The sequence below is a fragment of the Acyrthosiphon pisum genome, chromosome A1 (assembly GCF_005508785.2).
Source record: "Acyrthosiphon pisum isolate AL4f chromosome A1, pea_aphid_22Mar2018_4r6ur, whole genome shotgun sequence".
In the NCBI taxonomy this organism is placed as follows: domain Eukaryota; kingdom Metazoa; phylum Arthropoda; class Insecta; order Hemiptera; family Aphididae; genus Acyrthosiphon; species Acyrthosiphon pisum.
The window spans coordinates 85581116-85609025 of record NC_042494.1 but is presented as its reverse complement, the minus strand read 5'-3'; the positions used below and the strand labels follow the sequence as shown (position 1 = coordinate 85609025).

The 27910-nt window shown below is 29.4% G+C and overlaps 2 protein-coding genes across 2 annotated transcripts; one reads left to right on the top strand and one right to left on the bottom strand.

Annotated features, from left to right (window-relative positions):
• Positions 1-4033: 4033 nt before the first annotated feature.
• On the top strand, positions 4034-4963 carry LOC103309336 (zinc finger MYM-type protein 1-like). The gene has a single exon (XM_008184530.1). The coding sequence runs from the start codon at positions 4034-4036 to the stop codon at positions 4961-4963; it is 930 nt and encodes a 309-aa protein (XP_008182752.1).
• A 6035-nt stretch (positions 4964-10998) lies between these two features.
• On the bottom strand, positions 10999-25211 carry LOC100568529 (paired box protein Pax-8-like). Its single transcript, XM_003244248.4, has 5 exons — positions 25037-25211; positions 20582-20730; positions 16998-17227; positions 13432-13555; positions 10999-11432 (listed from the first exon to the last, which is right to left on the bottom strand). The coding sequence occupies exons 2-5, from the start codon at positions 20592-20594 to the stop codon at positions 11104-11106; spliced, it is 696 nt and encodes a 231-aa protein (XP_003244296.1). The 5' UTR covers positions 20595-20730; positions 25037-25211; the 3' UTR covers positions 10999-11103.
• Between the last annotated feature and the right edge of the window lie 2699 nt (positions 25212-27910).

Sequence of the window (27910 nt, the reverse complement as noted above, 5' to 3'; positions counted from 1 at the left end):
CTTCAAACAAATCGACTCACAGAGTTTCCGGATTCGTGTACAAGTCAATGTTGCATTTTTGCAACATAGTAACGTGATAAATGTGTACCTAAACAATTTTTTTGTTTTTACTACACACTGACTACAGCAAACTTAAATAGCAGATAATGTTATGTTTGTTAATAAATAATAAATATCCGTATACATTGTTTACCCACATGTTATATTGTACGCGTTAGGCTTAGGCATATCTATCAATAGCATTATACCACGGGTGATTTATATAACGTAAGAGTGTAAGATACTCATTAATCATTATATTAACAACGATTAATGTTTAAGAAAATATTTTATTACATAATCTTTATTATTTAAAAAACAATTTATTTTTAGTCATTTTTACTATTTTAGATTCTGAGTGGAACGATGAATGTATTGATTTAACAATGATTTTTTTTTTTATTTTTTTTTTTTTGTGTCTGTCATCACCTTTTAGGACAGTAAAAGTGCTTGGATTTTCTCCAACAGTACCTTTTCTGATAGGAAAGTGAATCTAGTTGGTATTTTGGGGGGTCAAAAGTAAAATTTTTCCAATAGTTTTCACAAGCGCCGTGAAAAACAAAAGAAAAATTAAGAAAAAACGGGAATTATTACGCAAAATCTTTTTTCGAGAAAATTGATTTTGGTTTTTGGTGTAACTTTAAAGTTTAAAACGAATGACTGTAGATACAAGACATTTTCACTGGTTGTTTATATTTCCAATTATCTATACAGTTATATCCAGTTATATACATTTTCTATGGAGTTATTTTTAAAAAAATGCTGCACTTACGTGCACCAACTTCACGAACGTCAATATTTCATGGGCATTATTATTCTTTTATACGATTCTAAAATTCTGTGTGTAAAAAAAACACTGCAGCATCAATAAATCTGAGAGGATATTGTGCTGTTCAAACGTTCGATATTGTATCAGTGAAGCCTTTCTCAACGGACACCTCCGACGTTTTTTTTGGGAACCAACTACAAACTTTCTGCAATAACCTAACCCTCCGAATAGCAGACACAATTTCAGAGACCGAAATTGACCTGAGACTTCACTGTATTATTATTATATTTGTTTACGTTAATAATATTAACTCAACAGTTTTTCTTAATCCAACTTTTATTTTATTTACGCGCTCAATGTCATTGTTGTTATTGATTATGTATTAAAGTTAGGTGATTTTAAAGTAATATTGTTTTATTTTCGCGGAAGTATTGCGAAAGCATTTCCCGCGGCGCCGTCGGTTCAAAACGAAAAAAAAAACGGTTTTGGATGGTTTTGGCTATATTTGGACATGTGGCAATCTTTCAAAAATTCGTAAAAAATGAATATAGGTCCAACAAATGGCGGGACCTTTCCAACAACGTCCAATAAACCATATAAAACCGTTTTGGATGGCTTTTGGAACTTTTAAAAAATGTTGGCCAAATGGCACTTTTTCAAAAATTCGTATGACATAAACAGTTCCAAAAAATTGCAGGACCTTTTCAACAACGTCCAACAAACCGTTTACAACAGTTTTGGATGGCTTTGGGAAATTTTAAAAAATGTTGGCCAAACGGCACTTTTTCAAAAATTCGTAAAAAATAAATAGAGTTCCAACAAATGGCGGGACCTTTCCAACAACGTTTATTGATTTTTCATCAAACCGATTTTTATTAAATTAAAATATTAAAAAAAAACTAATAAAAAACTCTAAAATCATTAAAAAGATCTATATTTGATAAAAAAAAATTTTTGTTAGAAAATTCGTACATTACAAAAAAAATTGTTTTTTATCGATTTTTTTAACAAATTTTTTTTCAAGATTTTAATTTGATTAAAGATTTTTATATGATAAACATGTTTTATCTAAAAAAATTTTATTTATATTTTTAAAATCTGAATTTTTTACCAAATTTAGATTTTTTATTACAGTTTTTTGATTGATTTTTTATCCAACATAATTTTTTTTTAATTTAATTCAATTTCGATTTTTATTAAAAAAAAAATTGAATAGGTACAAATCTGTTTGATGAAAAATTCATAATTTAAAAGATCTATAATTTACAAAATATTAATAAAAGTTTTTCGATAAAACAAGATTTATAAAAATCTTTAATAAATTAAAATCTTAAAAAAATTCTTTTTGATAAAAAAATCTATATTTGATAAAAAATGCGTACCTTATAAAAAAAACGAAATTGAATTAAATTCAAATTAAATATATTATAACATGTTGATAATTCAATTTCAAATAGTTAAAGTTAATTCAGTAGGTTTAATGTGTCCTAATATAAAAATGTAATGCAATCTGGGGAGGGGGGGGGGGTTATTTTGATTTGCAAATTCTAAAAACCAATTTGCAATAATTAATTTGCAAAATATTGATACCGGTTTCGAGTCGATCGGATAAATTGGTGGGACCGACAAAAATTGAAAAAAATTCGCCAAAATTCCAATTTGCGAGTTCTAAAAATCAATTTGCAATTATTTGCAATTAATTTGTTATATATTGGCGTTGGTTTGGAACGGATCGGAAAAAGTGGGGGGGCTGACCAAATTTGCAAAAAAATGTTAATGATTGACATTCACTGATGCGTGTGGCTGGAGGAGGGGAGCGGAGAGGTGTTTTGGGTTTTACGACACCATTCCCTCCACAAGGTTGTGTTAAAAAATGTACAGTACAAATATTATCTTAAGAAGTATAATAACATAATATTAGATGTACGTAACACAAAATTTAAAATTTAAATTTTCATCATGTGTTGTTAATTGAAATAAAAGTTCATATTAGTTTAAAATTTAAAATTCTTTATTTATTAAAAGGTCCCCCTAAATATGAAAATGGGCCCTTTTGGGGGTGCACCGCACCCCCAGCACCACCGCCAGTGGCGTAGCAAGGGTATGACGAACTGTGCCTACGCCAGGGGCGCATATTATGAAGGGGCGCAAATTTGTGCTTTAAAATTGGTACTTATTTTTATTCTACCTTCAAAACGACATTTCTTTATTACCTATATAGTCATTTTGAAATGTGTATGATTTTGTTTATCTTGTTTATCGTTAAATTCGTGTTTCAGTACAATCGTAGTACGGGATCGACCGTGGCCCGTCTATAAAATATATTATGATATTGGATGCGTTCGTCTTGGTCGATTTGTACGCTTTAAGCGCTCACGAGCGGTCTATATTATATCAATAATCTTATTTTTAAAAGTGACGATAGTGCGTATTACAACGCATAGTACGACGCGGGTAATCGTATTGCCATTTCTTAGCCGTCTATGATATTGACACGTCGCACGCTGTACGCACACACGTAAGTTAATAAAACTATATAAACATTTTATAATTTACGTAAACATGTACTCTCTAACTATCATACCCAATTCTTAGAACTCATGTTTTTTTAGGTATTCTTAGATAAAATAATGACTTCAAAAAAACCTTCAGGTGCCTGGTTTGAAAAGCAAAGAAAACTGAAAGAATCTAGTACTCCTGATTTTTCACACAAAGAACAGTTATCACAAATTATAAGATACGTACAAATTTCAAATAATGAAGTAACGGTTGAAGAAAGGTTTATCGATTTTATATAGAAACAAAAGAAAAGACTGGAACTGGTCTGGCTTCCGATATTGTTGATAAATTACAAGTTGATGGCTTAAATATTAATAATTGCCGAGGACAGAGTTTTGATAATGGGGCAAATATGGCAGGGAAAATTAAAGGAGTTCTGCAGGTTAACATTACTAAACTAAATAAATTAGCAGTTTTTGTACCTTGTACAGCGCATAGTTTAAACCTTGTTGGCGTTCATGCTGCCGAAACTTCACCTGCTATGATAACTTTTTTTGGAAGTGTTCAGAAAATATTTGTATTCTTTTCTAGTTCTACTTCAAGATGGAATATGTTAAAAAATTTCATAAATGTTACTTTAAAGAAACATAGTGATACTCGTTGGTCATCAAAGAAACAAGCCATTTCAGCTTTGCATACTAATATAGTAATATCATCAGTATTGCTATGATATTAAAACAAATGAGGGACACTACTAATATGAACTATGACACTATTGAAGGTTGCAATCAAATTTTACGTCTAATAGATCTAAAATTGCTGTGCTTACTAAATATATGGAATAAAATACTTACGCATATCGATAAAACCAATAAGACTTTGCAAACTAAAGATATTACAATTGATATGGCAAGTAAAATGTTAAACGGTTTGTATAATTCTGTTCAAGAAATTCGTGATAACAATTTTGAGGATTCATTAAAAAATGCAAAGAATACTGCTATCGAAATGAAACTGTCACCTGAATTTCTAGAAAAACGAAGGCATAAAATAAAACGTATGGATGGAGAAAAAGCAATAGATGATGGTGCAACATCCGTCCACGCCAAAATAAAAAATGATTTTTACGTGGCAGTTGACTCAATCTTATCGAGTTTAAAATGGCGATTTAAAACTATTTTATCTAATGACTTTCAATTTTTATGTGGAAGTAAGCTATCGTCAATGGATTTTGATGAAATTAAAAAATGGACTAACGATTTAGCAATCAAATACGACAAAGACCTCAATGGATTCGAGCTTTGCTCTGAAATGGAATGTTTTAAACACCAGGCTTCTGCACTGATGACCAATTTCAAAATTACTGCACCGATTGATTTATTAAAATTTATTCATAAACAAAACTTACAAGATATTTATCCTAACCTAGAAATAGCGTTAAGAATATTTCTCACTATTCCAGTAACAACCGCTAGTTGTGAAAGAAGTTTTAGTAAACTTAAACTAATAAAAAATTATTTAAGATCAACTATTGGACAAGAGAGACTAACAAGCATGGCAATTTTATCCATAGAACATGAATTTGCTAGACAAATTTCATATGACGAAATCATCGATGAATTCTTAAGCCTTAAAGCAAGAAAAGAAAATTTTTAAAGTTCGAAATTTACATATTGTCATAATAGCTGATAATTAAATAATGTTGAATTACCTAAATATATATATAAAAAATAAATGTTAAAAAATATCATTCCGTATTTTCGTCAATTTTTTAATCGCTAAAAAGGCGCATTTTCCTAGGTTTGCTGGGCCGCTAACAAGTCTTTCTACGCCACTGACCACCGCTAATTGCGGCATTGACTACGACGCGTGAGAAGCTTTAGTCAGCATAATATTATACATTTCGACAGTGGCGTAAATATTTGACGATATTATTGTGAATAAAGTAATTTTTATATTAACCTATTTACATAGAACCTTGTTTTAAATTTTTTTCAAAGCTTAGCTATAAAATTTGAACATTTTATACATTTTTAACTACAAAATAATTATTAAATTTTGTCGAAATTCGAACTTCAAATGTTTATAAAAAAAAATTGTGTTTATGTATTTTTAATATTTTTTAACTTCTATTGTAACAATATGTCAAAAGCCTTGTATTAAATGTTTACGCTTTTTTATCCAACAAATAACATTTTATTGATATTATTAGAAAAAAAAAACTAAAAAAATTGAAATTTGAAATTGTCTCTAAACAGCTCAAAAAAAGTCAAAATTTTATCAAGTATAGGAATTGATAAAATAAACTTATAGTATATAAATATCAAGTGTCTACGGTTATTCGTTTTTGAATTACAACAAAATAAAATAATCGCTACATAACAAATCGAGTGAATATCCAATGTAAAAATTTAAACTTCAAAGTTCAAACGCTCATACAAATTTAATTTGATTTGCTTGTTGACTTTTTTTTTCGATAAAGGTAGACAAACTTATGAGGAATCTTGTATTAAATTTTCAAATGTTAGATTTAAAAAGATCAATTTTTATGAATTCTCAATTCAAAATAATTTGCTAATTTTTGTGATTTTTCCGTATTATTTTGTCAAGATTTGAACTTTAAATGCTTATGAAACTGAAAATTTTCCTTAACAATTCAAAAAAAATCAAAATATTTTTAAAATTTTATCGTGTATAGAAAATGCAAATATAAACAACCAGTGAAAATTTCATGTTCATTTTTTTTAGAGTCACGTCAAAAACCAAAATCGATTTTGTCGAAAAATGATATTGCGTGAAATCCCAGTTTGAGTGTGGCAGCTATAATGGGCTCGTTAAATAGAGGAATCAGCTCTCTGCTTGATCTTATTTCATAGCCATCTTCATCAATTCTCTTTGGTCCAAATATTCTTCGTAGGATTTTCTTTTCGAAAATCATTAATTTGTTTATATATTACTTGCGTAATATTTGGGAACATCCCAAAATCCAATAATATTATAATATTCGATATATAATAATAGTGTATTCATATATAATAATGGTATGGTATACCTATTACCTATACGAATATGTAAGTTGTAAGTATATAACAATAATACACATTATCACACTTCACACGCAAGCACACCGTAATCATGTCGGTTATGCTGTTTTTGACGCCGTATCCTTCCGCCACGCAATAAAAATACTAATATACTATATAGGTACTCGTGTAAAAGAATATAAATACATAATACATCTTCGGTCTTCCCATTTTTATTATTTTTTTTTATGTTTTTCAACCCTATATACATGCAGTTCAATTATATGACCGTTATTATTTCATCTGGCGGGTATGTAAAAAAATAAATAAAAACAGGGTAAAATGTACAAGGGACTAATCCGTGTCCGATCTGTCGCCGCCGCCGCCGCCACCGTGTTTTATTACGGCAATTATTAATTTTTTTTAAGCATCCAAAGGTAATAATTGTACCTAAGTTAAGTACTTACATAACGTGCGCGGTGCAAATAGGTCGGGAGACGATCTCGTTAACCCTTTGCCACCGGTTTTTATAACCCAAATAATATGCACGTATAAATATAATATATGAACCACTGACGCGCTGTAGCAATGACACTGCTGGTTAGGTTAGTCTCCAAGTAGGTATTATAATATGAATACGTGCCTATACATGTCATATAATAAAGACTGCAGAACCTCGAAATTATCAGGTGTACGTTTCTCGCATATATATACATATGCTCCTCTCAACAGTATAACCTCTACGCGTCTACCCCGTTTATATAGCCTGGAGCAGTGCAGTTGTTCAGCCCGTTCATCCCTTATTATCTTTATTGTTGTTATGCGCGCTGAAACCCAATTAAAATACCACTGACGATATTATATACTATACCATGTTTACCGTTGTGTAGTCGTTGGAGGAATTAAATCAAAGGTTTGCCACCGAAATAGGGTTGTCGGTGAAGTTATGTATTACAGGTACGTAGTAGATAGTAGATGTAAGAATATGATTGTTCAGGGACCGTACCAATATAATATGTATAATGTATTCGATATAAAGTATGCGAGTTCATGTGTTATTTCATATGTTAAACAGTAGGTATATATATAGGTATAGGTATAATATACAGATTTGAAATTTGAACGATTACCCTTTTTTAATCAATTTAAATACTTATGTTCAGTTTGACATTTATAAAAATATATTATTGTGAAAATACGTGTCAGGACACAACTAAAAATATTACAAAACCGTATTTTAAGAACGAATATTTATTTATTTTTATTTCAGCATAATTCAATTATAATACAATAGTCAATAATAATAGAGCTGATACGTTATGCGTATACGTATTTTATATTTTTTTTCCGTGTATATACCAACTGAGCTAAGCTCGTATCTATTATAGCTTTAAGTTTAACCGCATGCGTTATAACATAGGATTTTGGATTATAAACTATAATATATTATCTAATACCTATAACTTACTATAATTTCTATAAAGCGCTAATCTCCGAAACCACTTAGCCGATGTTAATGACATTTTGTAAATTTTTCTTGCTTCGTCTAACTTGACTACTTAAAAGATAGGATAGTTATCTCAATAGCTAAGTAGCCTTTAATTTTTTTATTGCAAATTTAAGAATTGAGATTTACGATACAAAATTTGTTTATAAATGGTTGCTATTGGTTACAACATACAGTTTTGAGTTTATAATAGAAATATAGGAGAAAATGGTATTTGTTGCCATTGCGATTACTGGGGCAAATAAGGTAAAAAACATGCATCATGAGACTATATCGGACTGCAGTTATATCTACATTTTTAAGACTTTAAGTAACATAAATAATTTGATTTAGTTTAGGTATAATAATCTATCTAAATAGATAAATCATAATAATTCAATATTTTTTAACTCGTACTCCGCTACTCCCGTGATCTTCAATATACCACCCTTAAGTACAGGGTTACTCAAGTGATAATGTACTTAATAATATTATTATACTAGTGCTGGGTTGCATAAACAATTTATTAAATTTAATGGTTCACTAAAAATTTAATGGACCAATCACGGGCCACTAAATCTTGTTTAAGGGACCATTAGCTCACTATTGATTCATTAAATGTTTTGTGCAATCCGGCATAAGTATTTCAATAATTGAATAAACCTTGTATACGTTGCTAAATCGTGTTGATTGTGTTCTTTTATGAACGCAGATCATCAGTTTCTAGGCCCTGTAAAATATAACTTGGAAAACTTTATTTATATCGTACAACCTGCATGTTCTCAAGACCGGTTCGCGAAGTGGGAATAACTAATCGATTGCTCTTTAACTAGATAGAATTAGGTATAAATATCGATAGCCACTTCGTTTGAATAGAAAAGCAATAGAAAAGTTTTGAAAAATAGTTCAGTCAAATAATTACCCTGCCGACCAATAAAAGAGCTCTTTTGTAAATTGTAAGCTATAGCTTAGACAAAGGAGACTTCCGAGTTCAGATAGCAAATACAGAGCGCGCGTTATGAAAAAAAAGGACTTTATAAAATTAAGAAAATAATAAACGAAAAGCAAAGAGTACGACGATAAGAAATCAAAGAGACTAAAATTATAGGAAGAAAAAATAACAAATGAGTCTGAATATTTTTATGCATAGATTAGATTAAGTGATGTGACGGAAAATATTATAATATAACTACAATTATTCCCATTATAAAACTTATATATAGTTATATTTTCCATAACAATTAATAAATCACATGGACTAAGCTTTGAGAAAGTTGGATTATTTGTTACATACTCTATACATATTACATAATATGTAAAGAGACTATATTATTAACATTATTAACGTACATGGTCAATTATAGGTTTAATTTTTACGATGAAAAAGTTGTGGGAGAATACATATTTTGCAAAGAAATCAATTGAAATTATTATATATGAGAGATGAGGTAAAAATAATTTCGTAACTAAGCGAATTTTTCTTTCTCTTTTCTATGCAGGTATACTGCTTATATTAAATATGTATTATCTATTTATATAATAATATTATAAAGGAACACTTATCAGAGTAATTATTTTTCCACTCAGTCAATTATTATTGCTAAAATTGTGGTTTAAAGTTATGATACGTACATCATTGTATCAATGATACACATTATATAGGTAGGTTACACAGTTTGCGTGACACGTCATGTCATTGCGACTAACGATTATTATTATTATATAGGGCACGTCGGATCACACTGGAAAATTACACGGTCGGCCGACCGGTCTCTTTGATGACCGACGATAATAGATTACATCGGACAATTACACATTGCACGCATGCCCCACACGGGCACACGCAAGCATACATACATTCATACATTTATATTTCATATTATTTATATGTGCGTGCGTGTGTGTGTGTGTGTGTGTGTGTGTGTACGGATGTACGAGCTGTACTTAGACGCGCTCACAAATAAAATAATAATATGTAATATGTATGCGACAAATTGAATTCCGTGTATACCGAAAAAATTGAACGCCCTTCCTGCCCGAATGGTTTAACCTTTGAAAACTCTTTCGGGGCTAATCGTTTTCGATCACACAACGCCGCGCCGCATCGTGGACGTGGGTTTATAATAATAATTATAGTCACTTTTGTTGTTTTTTTATTTTTACCTACATTTATTCTTATTGGCGAAATCTATCACTTCTATGGATATCGCATTTCAGATCGCATTTCAGAACCTACCTACATCGTATAGGTACAATTTTCAACGTAAAAATAAAGAAATATTTTCATATTATTATTGAAGAAGTATACACAGAAATAGTTATTCTATATATTATATTATTATTTATAGAAGAGAAAGTTTGTGTAATAGGCAGTAGGCACCTGTATTCAAAAAGTATTAAAGAACAACAAGTTTCAAAAAATGTAGATAACCCACAGCTATATAATATGAGCTCGTGATCCATTTGAATCTATATATTATTATGAATGAGCGTGGTCAAACATAAATACGTTCATCAATATTTAAAATCTCAAAGTGAATTGATATTTCAAATTAGTCTACATTTAAGTAGGTTTTTTTCAATAAAATGTTTTTATATTATTAGCTACCCTAATGAAAAATATCTATGTCAAATAATTACATAAATGCATACATGGTACTATATACTATACAGTTAGATATCTCGATATATTGTGTGTATTTACTATTTATATTATAGTACCTACACAATATATCAGGGGATTAGGGAGCCCCTCTTATTGGGATTAACTGTACGTCTGCAGGTCATATATAAGTAGGTAGTTTATAAAATATTTCTGGAATGAAAAAGTGCTAACAATGATGTAGTATACTATATTAGAATAGAGATATGTACTTATAGACTATATACTATACCAGTTACCAAAATATAATAATAAAATAATTTGGCCATTGGGTTTTAATCTTTCACCTAGTGAATTTGTTTTTTATTTATTCTGATAGAGTCATTGCCATGTACTTATACCTATCAAGATGAATTAGCTTTGATTTCTATAGAAATATATAGCTATATATAGCGCAAAAATGAATTTATATTTTATTTACAAACACGCTGCACACAAATATATATAGTACCTTTGTCATTTATACATATAGGTACAATACCGATTCAATAACAATTATATGTATAGCTTAAACTTACATTAAACATTTTTTATTCGTCACGGACACAATAATATTAAAAAAAAAAAATTAATTTTAAAAATAAACAAAATAGGTAGATGGGTAGGTGGGTGTATACGAGTTGTTTCAATAACGGTGTAATGGCTGACTGCATATAAACTGCTGATGCTGCTGATGCTGCTGCTGCTGCTGTTGCTGCTGCGCATCGACGTAAAACGCCGCTGACACAACGTTACCTGCAGTGAGACCACACGTGCACACTCCATCCACGAGTAATCCACATGGCGATGGAGGCCGCGGCCGTGGAGCCGTGGGTTTCAATATCTCTTCGATGGTGTAAGGTGTGTGCGGCTTCTTCGGGCTAGGCAGCGCTGGTTGGCCGTTTGACGGACCGCCAGCGACGCTCGTCGGTCCGTTTTCGTGAATGTGTTGGTGGATTCGTTCGTAGTACAAGTCTATAAATTGAATATTAACATATTAATTAAACAATTACAAAATATGTTCTTAAAACTATGCGTTAATATATGCACCAAAAATCCAAAATGTTCGATAAAATACACTCATATAAAAACCATATTTTGGGTTTAAATCAATATAAAATAAGTTACAACAATGTTTATTTATTAATTTATTATAATTTAATATATTACCTATATACCTAATTATAATATCTGAAAAATAGTATAAGACTATGGTAAATAATTGCAGAAAAAAATTAATATGGCGTAGGATGATGATTCGGCGTATGCTCTAAACGAATTCTTACACATATCCGAAAAGGCTAAAATTATATTAAATAGAGAATAAATATTATGAATTATGATATTAAAAATTTAATGTTAAACTACAGGATCAATAATTTATATATAGTAGGTTTATCGAAAAACATGTAATCTTAAGATAAAATAAGCGGGTAAGTGGGTGTCGCTCTGCTGTACAGTATGTTACAAGTAGGTCACTGTAATGGAAAGTGTTAAATAATATCATTGTACACGAAAAACGATTCTGAGAGGAGACGGTTTGTCAGCCTAGGATATTTTATACTACCTACATTTATATTATTATTAATACGATTACCGAGGTAAGTTGAATTAATATTATTTGTATTTAATAATATACATATAATATATACATATAATATGTCAAGTATAGGTTATGTACCTATGAATAATATATTCAAATTACAACACAAAACTAAAATCGATATTCTACGTTTAAATATCCATAGAACAACTAACGAAGAGATTTGAATTAAATTTTTTTAGTTTTTTTTCCTATAATTTTCAATAAAATTGTATTTGTTAATAAGTCAAAATATTTGGAAAATGTTATGGTGTATAGAAAATGCTAATATAAACATTTAGTCAAAATTTCATGTACCTACGGTCATTTGTTTTAGAGTTGCACCAAAAACTAAAATCGATTTTCTCGAAAAATTCCCGTTTTTCCTTAATTTTTCTTATATATTTCACGACGTTCTTAAAAACTACTGGGAAATTTTTACTTTTGACCCCCCAAAGTACCAACTAGATTCACTTTCTTATCAGAAAAGATACTGTTAAAGAAAATCTAACCATTTTTACTGTCCTAAAAGGTGATGAAAGACACAAAAAAAAAATTTTAAAAAACCCACATCATTGTAAAATCAATACATTCATCGCGCTCCGCTCAGAATCTAAAACTAATAATAATCAAAAATTTCATATGCCGATAAATAGCTCAACATGAGTCAAAATATTTTGAAAATTGTATGGTGATAAGAAATGCTAATATAAACATTCGGTGATAATTTCTTGTATTTACGGTAATTTTTTTTAGAGTTACACCAAAAACGTTTAAATTCCCGTTTATCCTTAATTTTTTTTCTTGGCGTTTTGAAAACTACTCTGAATTTTTACCTCTCCAATGCACCAAATAGATTCACTTTCTTACTGGAAAAGATACAGAAAATCTAAGCATTATTTCGACTACCTTATCATGTAAAATAAAAAATAAAAATAATAACACAACCATTGTAAATTTCAACACATTCATCGCTCCGCTCAGAATCTAAAATTGAAAAAAAAAACTACAATATAAAATGTTTACAACTATCTACTATAACGTGCGTTTTATAATGTCGAAAAGAAAATTTCATAAAATTATAATTATTTTAAATATCAATAATATTTTCTGTATAAAAAATATTACTTTCTGTACCTATATATTTGTATATAATTTATTAATATGTTGTAATAACATATTTCGCCATTAAACATATCCCTATTTTAAGTTTTTTTTAATGAAACTATATCGCACGTTATATAGGTAGTATAACCACAAATAAGATGAAAATCATATTATTATTGTGTATAGTTAATACGTTCTTTGTTCTTACAATACTAAATTAAATGTAATTCAATAATTTATTGTGTATTAATTTAATCAATAGAATTGTATAGTTAAATATTTTACCTAAAGGATGTATCCAAGGTAGGTTGCGTATCGGAGAAGGTGCATTTAGAGATCCGGTCATTCTGTTTGATACGTCTTGTTTGCAGCATCTGGTACTTTTCTTTGAAAAATGACCTTGTGTTGTCTAAATTATAAAAATATATTGATTTATTTGTTAATAAATGCTTTATATGACTGTCATATTTTATACATATTTTAAATGGATTTTTCCTCCATATATTAGTAATAAATAAATAATTAAATGGTATGTATACAGCATATTATTATATAAATGTTAGGCTACATGTGGTTAGTAAATGAAATGTCGTTTACATTTTTGATTTAGATAAGCCGCGGGTTCACGTCATTCGACGTGGCATGTGTCCAAAAATTGAGCTCAGCCCCTAACTCTGGAAATTCTTGGTAGATTGTATGGTTAGTGGATAATACCATGATTACAACGGCCATTCAGAAAAAGATATTAGGCACACGAGTATACGACACGAGTAAAGCCGTTTCCACAGTTGGGTAGTGTGTCGTGTCGAATGTCGATCAAATAACATTCTGATAGGACGGTACTTTATTGATATCGTTAATAACCAAGTTACAACTGAGTATACCAAGGATTGACTACAGCTCAACCTTAAAACTAATATACCTGACGTAGCTATGAATCTAGCTTTAAGGTATTATCACACTGCTGTCACCGTATTCTATGGAACCATGAGGTCCATGTTCCAAATGTTCTTGTTATTCACTAAATTAAATAATATTGTTTAGATAAAACGATTTCACTAGGTATTAATAGTAAATAGTCACCTATAATACAATCATATTTGAATAACCAACTAACCTACGCCTCATGGTGGAGTAGTTAAATATTTTAAACTATTTATGGTGTATAATTGTGTTAACGATATAACCATTAACCACACAGCAGAAACAAAATACGCCTATATATTGGATGCGGTGATATTATGCATTAATAAGACTCATCACAGACTACAGACATATTTTTCAGCCTCCATTTTACTGTGAGTGCGTAGGTAATATAACAAATTTACGCCGAGCAGATCACATTTAGCTTCGTTAGTTTAAAAATTAGTGTGAATATTATCCTATTATGAAACTTAGTGGTAAGAACTTATTATTATTATCTGTGTATATAAGTGGGTTTTTATGATACCTAATTCAGTTTTGAATTGAGTTATTTGAGCATTTTTAATTTACGCTATATTATAAACGTAAAACTTGCTAAAAAATTTAACTATCGTAAATAACCCACATACAAACACAGATAATGGTATTACCATCATGTTTCATAATAGACCGACCATCTCTAGTTGTTATACTAACGAAACGTGATCTGCTTAGAGTACATTTGATATGTTATGCACTTTTTAGACGGAGACAATATGTCAATATAGGTATGCCTACGTGTAGCGTCCCCTGATTATAACAGAGTATACCTGATTACCTGAATAGGTTACCTACCTCACGTCTTATCATTAATAATTAAATACACATAGATTTATTGAGGCAATACATGCATCCATGATTTAACAAGAATATATCATATGTATCAACAAATTATTTTTCAAATGAATTGGAACAATTATATAATTATATATGTATATATTAATATATTATGCCATATCATTGTAAACGCTGACCGGACAAAGTTTACAATGCCCGAGTTATTCAAGTCATGTAGATAATTATTCACATAAACCAGACATTGTATACAATACTGAAACTTGGCAAGTGAACAAAATTCATAAGTTACACGAATAATGTTTTTGAATTACTATACGATATAACTAACATCGTTGTTATTTGTTTAAATATCTGATTTCGTCCAAATTTGAACTTAAAATATTTATAGAAAAAAACTGTTAATATATTTTTTATTTTTTAATTACAACTTACAACATTAACTACTTATAAGAAACTTTGTATTTTCAAATATTAGATATAAAAAGAACAATTTTTATGAAATTCTAACTCAAAATAATTTGCAAATGTTCGTGTTTTTGACGAATTTTGTCATAAGTTATCTTTAGACGATCATAAACAATTATTATGAATCTTCAACTTTTTTTGAGCATAATATTTTTAAAAAAAACTAATAGAAATCAAAGATTTCTTATGCCTGTATAAATAGCTCAACATAAATCAAAATATTTTGAACATTTTATGGTGTATAGAAAATGCCGAGCGGACTGCGGCGTCGGTTTGAATCTCGACCACGGGCGGCTTATCTCTCTCTGGGCAGGCAACTGCCTAAAGAGTGAGGCCACCATATCCCTCGGGCTTCGACCGGGCATGGCACAAACCTAAGGCTGTCCAAGGCTTTTTTTTAACTCAGTTAATTTAAGTTAATATGCATAAATTACAAAAAGTTAAAAGTTAATTTAACTGCAGGTTAAACTCAGTTAAGTTAAAAGTTAATACACACTTTTTGTTAACTTTTTATTAAGTTAAGAAAAAGTTAATTTGTTTTTACAACGCTAGCGTACTTAATTTTTTTTCAACCCAAAACTAAATTATATAGACTATAGTGCTTATACTTTATACAGTATTTTCATATAAGATAGATTCGAATGATATACATTTTTGACTTTAAACAATTCACTGTAAAAATGTTTTGACATGAAAAATAAATAGACTGAAATAGTGAAATATAATTAAATTAAAAATAAAATAAATTAACTTAATACTTACTTCTTAAAATGAAAAATTAATTCGTTAATTTCACGATAATTAAAAACGAAATTTAGTAATTTAATAGTGAAGTTAATGAAAAGCTAAAAGTAACTATAGTTAAGTTAAAAGGTTAAAATTAAATTAACTTTTTAACTCGTTAATGCCCAGCCTGAGGGTGCCTGATTTAAATTCTTTAAAATCTAAAAAAACACACGTGTTTCAACCAACGGTTCCAATCGTTCCCCTCCCTACAAATAACAAAAAATCAGCTAATTATGGCCATAGTTGCCGGGCTTAAGCTCAATATATAAAAAAAAACAAAAAAAAAAACAAAAAAAAAAAATGCTAATGTAATCATTCAGTAAACATTTCATGTATCTATACAGTTACTTTTTTTTAAGTTACACCAATAAATAAAAATACAAAATTGATTTTATCAAAAACTGGTATTGCGTAAAAATTTCAGTTCTTCCTTGATTTTTTTTCCTGACGCTTTTGAAAACTACATGGAATTATACCTCTCAAAAGTACCAACTATTCGCTTTCCCACCAGAAAAGATGCGTAAGTTGAAAAACGAAGCATTTATTCGACCACTTACCGTGTGCACAGACAAAAATACACAAAACATACACATCATTGTAAAATCAATACATTTTAACTTAAATTTGATTTTTTAACTCGTGTTAATAGTTAATACCCACTTTTGTAAAAATGAATGTACCTATTACCTATATGGCTATATATATTATATACGAGGGTATTGTATGGATATCAATCTATTGTACTCTAGGCTTAACTGCTACAAATAACGATTAACGATTTTTTTTAACAAGATTATTCGATACCATGCAAAACTACGTAACCTAACGCGTATGTGTACCTTATTTTTTTGTAATCCAGCACCACCGATTGAACCCGGCCTTATGGAGCCAGTTTCGTAAAATCTAGTTAGGATTTTTGACACGCATCCATGTGAAACCAGAAGTTGTCGAGATATATCACATGGGCGGACACCTAACAGAGCTAACTGTACTATACGCCTTCTAACATAGTCGGGCAATGGGCGACCGTTGACAAATACACCACCTAATTGGTTAACGCCAGCTTGACCTGTAATGTGATTCAATAGATGACATAATTATTAATTTATCAATTATATAATATTATAATGTACTTATAATTAATATTTTATAGACTATAATACTATACAGATAATAGGTATACGAGCTTTAAGAAATGCAATAACTGCAGATTACAAATATACCTAATAATTAACTAACAATGATTGAAGTCTTAACAACAAGCAAAAAATAAAAGTTGCTTACGGCAAAATTTACCTATACCTACAACTTACAAGCTACAAGTTACATGTTTACAACTTACTATACATAAACATGTATATAATATTTATTAATATACCTATAATTAGGTACCGTATATGCGGTATAGGTACCTGCTACCTGCAGAATTCCAGTGACGGCACTACATATTTTGGGGCCCTGGGCAATATTTTTGGTGGGGCCCTTGTTGATTATGGAACTAGATTGTACCTACTTACATTTGATATTTTGTTTTATATAAGAGCTGACAATCTTTAGACATTTTTCAGATACAAATTACCAGTAGTGATATATTTTATTATTCTTAATTGATGAGAGGATAGATATAATTTATTAGATATCAATATATCATCAAAATTAAAACTTACATACAAAACAAAAAAGTTAGCTACATAAAAAAAAATATATTTATATATTCATGTGTGATGTGTCAACGTAAGTAGTGAGTAAATTAAATTATAATAAAATAAATATAATTAAAGGGTATTTTCTTATTTTGTTTTTAATAAAATACCTACATAAAATGTCAAATGTGTACATACATAGGTTAGTATAATTAAAATGATTTTTTCCTAGATTTTGCTGCAGCAAAGTCATCTATAGTTTTATCATAATTGATTTTATCCGATATTGCCTTTTCAATAGATACCATATAGACAACCAACATAGCTTTTCTTGGCTGATCCTATTGTGGAGATATTTTTTTATAATTTTTAGCTTTTAAAAACTTCTCTCTGCGCTAGCTGAAGTGGCTGGAATGGTAAGAAGTATCCGAAGCGTAACATATTAATATTTGGGAATGAACCATTGGAATTTTTATAAATTAGAAGTACTTTGAGGGGAGTTTGGTTTTCATTAACAAGCAATCTGAAAATTATTAATTCTGCATAGTGCATATAGATCTAACGCTAAACGCATCAATCTTTTGATTCTCTATCATGGTTAAACGATTCTGAAGGTCTATGCAATGTTTTAACTTTTAATAGATCTGTATTGGCCAGTTAGTAACGAATAACGATAACACGAGTAAACGACAGCTTAAGATTTCGGTTTTCGAGTTATTTTTAAAGTCTTAAACGTGATCAACTAATGGCTAATGAGTTATTGCAATATTTCCGTTATCGGTTGTTATTATTGACCGAGATATCTCAGATATGTGTTGTATTTACTATTTATCGTAGTATTTTCAATTCGGTAATCGGTATAGGCCGCATTACTTAATTACAAAAAATTATTTTAAAGTTGCGTGCCATAAATTAAATGATTTCTTTTTCTCTGCGTGCCATAAAATTATGAAAATCAAATAAGGATACATGGAGGCATATCGCCCCCTAATCAAGGGGCCCCGGACATTTGCACGGAGTGCCCCCCCCCCTAGCGCCGTCACTGCAGAATTCAGATACATTTATGTACCTACTACACCTATATTCTAGTATCTAATAATAATTGTTTTCCTTTAGACACTGATTTGATAGGTTACATTTATAGTATAAAACATATACCATGTAATATATTATATATAATAAAAATTAAAAAGATTTAGAAAATAACGATCTTGCAATGAAATAGTTTCTTTTGTTAGCTATTGGTATATAATTGCGTGTCTTAATTTTTTAGAAAAATATCTAAACCTTAATTATTGAAAGATTAGGAACTTCAAAAATCAGCTGCAGTCATCATTAATCATATACTGTAATCTAATTATACACCACATCACATATGTTGCTAGCCTAGGTTATCTTAATATATATTATTTGTAATATTATAATATTAGGTAATAATAATAGGTAATATATAATTGATGAGTGTGAAAAAATACGTTTAATCAGATATTTATATTGAAAACTTAAAGCTAATTTCTTTTGTAATTTCTATGTGTAAAAATCAAAAATAACGATATAGTAAAAAAATTTATGTTGGTTGGAAAGTGAAATAAACTTGGAATGTGGGTAGGAGCAGGTAGTTATAATGAAATTTTAAATGCTTTAAATGTACCTAGTACCTACAAATCGAGAGTATAATAAACACTCGTCGACACGGCACGCGGTGATGTACTACGTTGTGCTCAAGACATTCGTGTTGAAAAAATAAAAATATTACGACACTCTTCGATCCTCATTATTCTCTGGCGTTTGTGGGGAATCAAAACCTAACCTATCCTGCGGTAAAAAGGAATATAATTTCGGTATATAGCGTGCATAATAATATATGGTATAGACGTATAGTGCATCGAGTTTGGTCGATTGGAAGACCTTCTGGCGGTTTGGGGCGGATCCGAGCCGGTGAAAATGATGCGACCCTGTAATTTCATAAAACTACCGCCCATTAACACCTAGGTAGAAACAAGCAGATGTCCCGACTTGGCTCCCGGTATTTATCATCATTCAATTCTTTGCAGTACCTACGTTCTGCGTGAGACATAATGTTTTATATACCTAAACAGTGTACGACGATCTGCACATAATTGATTTATATGCGCAGACAACCGAACGAAATATATTATACATATATGTTACGTAACTAGTTTTTTGTTCGTATCACGTATACAATTATAATTATATTATGTTGTATAATTATACATGTGTATGTAAGTATTTAAGAATTTTTGCCTTATTAGTGCAGCCTTAAATATTCAGGTGCACGTGCCGCGTTTATATTATACTTTCAACATATAATGGCGCAAGTGGACCTGCAGATGACTGTCGGTTGTAAAATAATTAAGGGTAAACATTAAAATGACAAAAATAAATAACTAACCGCGATAATATTTTAGAAGAAAACACCATTACTGGAAATTTAAAAAAGTTATGGGTTTAACAAACAATAATAGTCAATATAGGATAAACTACAAATTAAATTATTAATATGACTATATATATAATATACGTATATTGAAATTATGCTTTAACGAAGTTTTAATTGAAATAATGAAATTTAGATAGGTAACTGTTATCGTATAGTTTAAATATGATTAAACTAGATTTAAATATGTCATCATTATAGTTTGTCTATTAATCTATTTAATTAGACATCAAATTTTAAAATTATAATCCATATAATAATATAGCCTATAGGTATTATGTATATAAATATAATACATTCATATTATGAAACTAATGCTTACCAGTATGTGGCATAATGTTTTATAGGTAATGACGCACTGGAAATGTACCAATATGATATTATATTCAAGCACTTCTTTTGGTTGCTGACGTAATTTCTGTTGACGTTTTATTTAAAAATGTCTTCATATATAGTATACCAATAATTCATCTAAAAAAAGATTTCGTTAATTAATCATTATTAACTGTAAATACAAATTAACCATTACCTTAGTTTTAACAAATAATTCTAGTAAAATATTAAAAGCCACAATATTTGTGTATAATATAGAATATATATTACTATGTCACATTTACATATAGGTAGTAGAATCAAACTTTTCACGAAATATCCATTCATTTTACATGCTTCAATCATGACGTGTATCTGTGTGAGTCGTTTTTAGACTCATGTAAACACAAATATTTTATCGATTTCGTGTAATGGAAATCATTATTCTACATTTAATTTTTTTTTAACTTACTCTGAAGGCCGTATCTGTGGAGGGTCCATGTCTTATTTTTAACCAAATATCAAAACCTATATTCAATAAAATTACAATATAGGTACATGTTTTGGACCTCCCCAGTGGTTAAGCCAATGAAAACAAGTACACATTTTAATTGTACCTATATACCTACCTATTTTATTTATTTGATGACCATATGAATTACACATCCAGGTGGTGGAAATTAAAAAAAATTACACTATAGGTGTAAAATAATGGTTTCCATTTCATTAAAATTTTGATTACTCACTGAATGTGATATATATATTATAACGTGTATAATACTTTGTTAATATTTAATATAGTAGGTCGTAGGCCGTAGCCACAGTACTTAAATTAGAAAAAAATAGAAGAGACGCAAAAGTGCAAAAAAAATGTGCGTAGGTACCTATTATTTGAAATCCGAATCTTTAAATGCCAATTAATTTGGATATAATAAATTCAGTGGGTACCTACGCAATAATATTTTTTAAAAATAAGTACTCCTTTGCCCCGCGTTACCCCCCAATTCAAGCGCCTTAGACCCGTAGGTAGGTACGATAATATCATATATTGTTATAGTATTAATAGTATAATTAAACATATTTTTTTTTAGGTACACATAATATTATTAGATACTTCATACCAATATACTTGAACAAAATTGTACTACACGTTGCAGGGAAACGATCTGAGAGTTTAATAACCATTGAAATCGAAATCGATTCCCTCCGGACTTATAAACGCGTATATAAATATAATATCACATTGCAGGTCTTTTTGTCAGAGCGGACATAAATATGTCACACGCTCACATGCTTTACAGTCTACGATATATGCAATATATTATACATGTGATGATCTGCAGACAAATCGTATACATTCATATATATATATTATATATATATATATACCATAATTTATAACACATTTCGGTCGGCGGCGTTAAGTACGCGTGAACAACGCGCGAGTGCGTCCGCAGTGGCGGCGGCCACGGTCCGGTTGACCCGGGTGGATCCCCCGCCGGCGCGCGTGCTGAGCAGTGCTGTGCGATGCGATGTGCCCCGGACCGTATCATTGACATCCTCGGGCGGCGCGCGGCAAGTCTCCCGAGAGAGATGCCTTTATCACATCGGTCGCTGCGCGTCGACTTCGACGAGATCACCTCGGTGGCACCACACGCGCAACCACACAGACGAATGCATACGCATAATAAAATATGTAATAGTAATAATAATAATGCTACTGTCGCCGCCGTGTTGTTATATTATTATTGTTATCATCATCGCCTGTAATCCCGTGTTAAACGCGCGTGCGCAAACCCCTTGCAGTCGTCCCGTTCGCACGGATGAATTGTTTACAATAATAATATGTAAACGGTGGCGGTGTCTCCCACTAAAGGACCGGTGCGTAATGCGCATATGTGTGCGTGTGTACTTACTACTTATCGTCGTTTCGAAGCCACGAACGTCGTCGTCGTTCGGTGACTTTAATAATTGGTACTGTTATAACGCCTTTTATTTCATATGATTATTATAATTTTTTTAATACATCCCGTTGGCCATTGCCCGTTGCCACAACCTCTCTTCTTCTATACTGACTATACTATAATATTCATACAGCAACCACCACCACCACCTCTTCATCATCATCTCACCCCTCCTCCATCTATATTATCGTTTGTCCTTTCGTAGAATATAATATTTATATATCTAAATATATTATTTGTTTTCTCTAACTATCGTTATTACTTTAATGCTATGCTATATATGCAGTCAAGAATACTAAACTAAAGCATATCAAAGTTAATTTTTCTCTAATAACGTATACCTAGCAGCTGGCGGGCATATTATCTTATTGATTTTATACTATATAGATATACTTTATAGATATAATATATAATATATTTTGATTCGTATACCAAGTATTTAATAGGTAATGAATTTATTACAATACTGATTCTTATCGAATTTTACGTAACTATACGTCTTAATGTTTAATGACCTTACTTATAAATTTGTATATCTATAAACTCATAAGTAGAAGATTTTTTGAAAATATCTATGTATCCAAATCGAAATTCGAACGACTTATTTTTAAGTCAACTAAAGAGAAGGTCCGTGATAATAGCAGTTTAGAAGATATAATATAGCCATAAAGGGACTATGATGATTTAAAACTTATAGTAATAACTAATAATCTATAAATTTATATTTTGTAAATATTGTCATTTTATATTTTCCTAGAGGAATCGAACAAATAAAATTACAATATAAAACATGACTGCTAAAACGTATTTGAAAAATCGAAAAGTGTTAAATAGTTTTTAGTTTTTACTATAAGTAGAGGATTTTTGAAAGCATGGATAACTTTAAAAGTGATCGTTTTGATTTTAGAATTTCTTTAGTGTCAGTGTCTATATATTATATTTGATCTAAAAACTATAAATATTAATTATTATCGTGAGTCGTGACATTAGTTTTCTAGTGTTGACACTATTGACACAATGGACTTAACTTTTAATCAGCCAGGGTAACATACATTTTATATTATTCAAAAACATAACTTATTATTATTAACTTAAAAAAAATGTCTGATTTCTAATTTATATTTCATCACTTCAATTTATTCAAACCAAACTACGTACGAGGTTCGTAACATAAATTAAAACTTTATTATTTTTAAATACTTTATTTATTTGTAGTATATACAGTAAGGTAGTTATTGTCTAATTACATTAAATATCAATCTGTATGAGAATATTTTTTTATTATTCTTAAATCTTAAATATATGTAGATAATTATTAAATTTAGTAAAATATTTTTATATTGTTATATATAACTATACAGTAGACATAAATTATATAAGTGCCACCTTGAGTACGCGCGCACTGCATGTTTATAAATTACAAATTTATCACAAAATATGCAACATATTTTATGTCACAAATCAAAACTTATACACGCAGACTTATAAATGATTAATGAAAACTATTGCATGAACTGCAGCAATAAAATCGTATATACACCCGTGGTTACAATATAATATTAATAATATGATTTAGTCTTTAAATTACCACTTAAACATTAGCCATCATCACAAAAAAATTATATCAACCAATTTCTTGATATCCCAAAGAGGTTGAAAAGAAACTGGTGTTGTGACCTACTCATCAACTATAATTAATTTTATTTAAAATATTAGGAATGTCATCGACAGTGGGTGGCTCCTAATAAGTTGTTTTAATAAAACGTAATAATTTAGAAATTAAGAAATGTATTTATGTACTGAATATTTGAGTAAATGTATTTATGTATTGAATATTTGAGTAGCATTTGTAGTTATTCTAAAAAACACGAACAAAATATTTTAATATTTTAAAAATTCGTAAAATTCGCGCAATAAATGTTTAATTTAAAATAAATAATTTTTTTAAAAGTGACTTTTTTTATTAAGAAAAATATACACAATATCTATAATAATAAAATAAAATATAATATAGCTAAATACAATACAGTTAACCCGGTGTGGTCGAGAAGAGACTTTCGAGCCACACAATAAATAGATAAATATGTATAAGAGCAAAGAGCAGAAAAAAAAAACTATATTAAAAGAGTAAAATATATGAATTATAGAAAGTTACAATCTGAATCGAAAGCTGATGTATTCATACAATCATACATTCATACCTAATAAGATATATAAATTCACCAATAAATAACAATAATTATTATGTAATGGATATAATTTCTTATGATTTTTTTTTTTATTATTAGATACAACCATATTATATTATATAGGTATACATTAAAAAATTTTATGAATTCAGTTGCCAATTATATTCAAATAAATTATACCACATATATGCATAGTATAGTAGTATAAACTGGTATAGTATATCAATATCAAGTAATAGGTATAATATCTAATCAGCATAAGGTATATTATAGGTATATAGGTAATCTAATATGTATCCAGTATTCGCTTACCTGCTAATGTAAGTACCTATGATAGTCGTATGGAAATATGAGATGTAATGTGCGGGTTCTGTAATACTCAGATACTCTGTTAATCTGAGCGTAGCTGCGACTGATCGTGACCGTAAAGGATAACAGCTGCCTGAACGTTCACGACGCTTTCGATGGTTACACGGATACGGTAGCGCCAACCCAGACCCCGCCTACTAAACGGGGGGTACACGAGCGGCCAATCCGTGTCTAAACACTTGGCACGCGTCACCTTGACGACCACCGAACAATTTCTGGCGCCCCTTAAACGAAAACATCCCGGTCCTGGTTTACTGCATTTACGGCCTTCCCCAGTTCCCGCTTTATATAGTACCTATATAAATCATTTTGTATAATATAGGTAATGATTTACCGTGTTCAATAAAAATATACCTATACTGGTACCTACATAGGAAATTGACAATTGTTTACCAAATAATAACTATAGGTACCTATATCGACTCATTTGAATAACATAATTAGTAAAATGTTAAATGTTAGATACAGTGATAAAAAAGTGGGTAAGTGGATGTCGCTCTGCTATAGAGTAGGTTACAAGTGGGTCACTGTAATGGATGGTGTTAAATTTGAATTCAATGATATAATATCATTGTATAAGAAAAACGATTCTGAGCGAAAACGGTCTGTCAGCCTACTATGATGATATTAAGATGAATAAAGTAATTTATATAATATAACCTATTTACGTGAAACCTTGTTTTAAATGTTCAATCCTTAGCTATAAAGTTGAACATTTTATAAATTTTTATCTACAAAATAATTATTACATTTTAAATTTGATTAATGTTGTCAAAATTCGAACTATAAATATTTATAAAAAAAAATTGTGCCTATGTATTTTTAATATTTTTCAACTTCCATTGTAACAATATATCAAGAGCTTTGCATTAAACTTTCACGCTTTTTTGCGCAACAAAATATAACATTTTATTGATATTTATAGAAAAAAATACTAAAAAAATTAGTAGACATTTTTTTTTAAAAAAAGGTTGACAAATTTATGAGGAATCATGTACCTATTACTTTTTCAAATCTTAGATTTAAAAAGAAAAATTTTTACGAATTCTTAACTCAAAATAATTTGCTAATTATCGTGATTTTAACTTTAAATGATAATAAAAAAAAACTGTGACTAAGGATTTTTAATATTTTTCAAATGTCAATGTAACAATATAGTAGGAGCCTTGTATTAAATTTTCAGGTATTTTTACTCGACAAATAAAGTTTTATTGACATTCATAGAAAAAAAAACTTAGAAAAAAAAGAAAATTTTTCATGAATTTCTAACTCAAAATAATTTGCACATTTTCGTGAATTTTACGTATTTTGTAAATATTTGAACTTAAATGCTTATAAAAAAAAATTCTGAGTATGGATTTTTAATATTTTTCATCAGTGTTTGAAACAATATATCAGGGGCTTTGCATTAAATTTTCAAGCTTTTGTACCCAACAAATAAAATGTTAATGATATTTATAGAATAAAAAACTGAAAAAAATTGGAAACTGAAAATGTCCCTAACCAGCTCAAAATAAGTCAAAATATTTTTAAAAAAGCACGATGTATAGAAAATGTTAATATAAACATTCAGTAAAAATTTCATGTATCTACGGTCATTTGTTTTAGAGTTAAACTAAAAACCAAAATCGATAAGGGAAAAATGAAATGATTGCCTTTTTTGTAGTTTACTATAGTTTATTTTAAGTACTTATAATAATAATAATAATAATAATAATAATATTTTAATTGATATCAAAAACAGTTATAACAATATTATACTAATGAATTCAAATATTAAATTGTCGTCAATATACAGAGTGATTTTGTAAGCATGCTCCCCTCATTTGTCAATTTAATGTAATTTATTCATATTCTTATATCTAATAATTTTGTACTACTCGAGTACAAACTTATATTTTTTTTAAAAGAGACCCCCTCCCTTTATTTTACTGCAAATTATTTAGCAGATGATTTTCTTGAAAATTTGGATGTGTCTAAATCAAAATTCTAATGAGTTTATACTCATTACTCATAGACCATAATATTACTCATAGTTTCTGAGTATAATTAAAATGTTTATTGTGTTTATACAAAGGATAATTCTTAAAAAGTTGGGAAGTGGGTGTCGCTCTACTGTATAGTAGGCAGTGCTGGATTTAGCGGGGATGCAGGGGGTGCATTGCACCGGGGCCTCAATACTAAGGTTGTATTAGGGGCCTCAGGTTGATGTCCTAAATTTTCTAACTTTCAATAACTTTGTATTATAAAATGAACAAATTTTATTATTTTAAGATGTTACTGACAAGTGACAACCATTTGTTTTGGACGGTTTGAATTTTGGACAAAACTATTTATCATTATTTATTTGTATACACATTAATTATGTATGGTATGCAATATGCATCGTATACTATTTTCGTATAATCGTACTATTTATTTAATCTCAGAGGCTCGCGTAGTCGCGCTAGTGCAGTACCTTGCTGGACAAACTAATAAGATAACCGTGGTTATATATTTATTTATTGTTTAATAAAAACGGATTATGATTTACGGGCATGCCTTGGTGTAATGTTATTGGTTTCAGTTATGTTATTTTGCACTTTTGCCAATTTTATTTTTTGCGTAGGTACGTACCTACTCTATTATATATTATTAATATTTCATTTTCTTATTAAAAATATAAATTATTATAGGTACCTTCCTACACTATCATTTATTGACTTTTCAAAAATAAACATGTCTAACAGACAATTTGAAAGTGGTGCATCTAAACGATGGGGAAAAATGTTCAAAACAATAAACTAAAAAAATATGAAGGTTTGATGAATAATTTTG

Excerpts from the sequence above, each read along its gene's own strand:
- LOC103309336 (XM_008184530.1), top strand. The coding sequence starts at position 4,034 with ATGATATTAAAACAAATGAGGGACACTACTAATATGAACTATGACACT.
- LOC100568529 (XM_003244248.4), bottom strand. Across the intron at positions 13,556-16,997 it reads CTGGATTACAAAAAAATAAG|ACAACACAAGGTCATTTTTC; the intron begins GTACACATACGC and ends TTTATAATTTAG. Across the intron at positions 11,433-13,431 it reads ACCTTGGATACATCCTTTAG|ACTTGTACTACGAACGAATC; the intron begins GTAAAATATTTA and ends TTCAATTTATAG.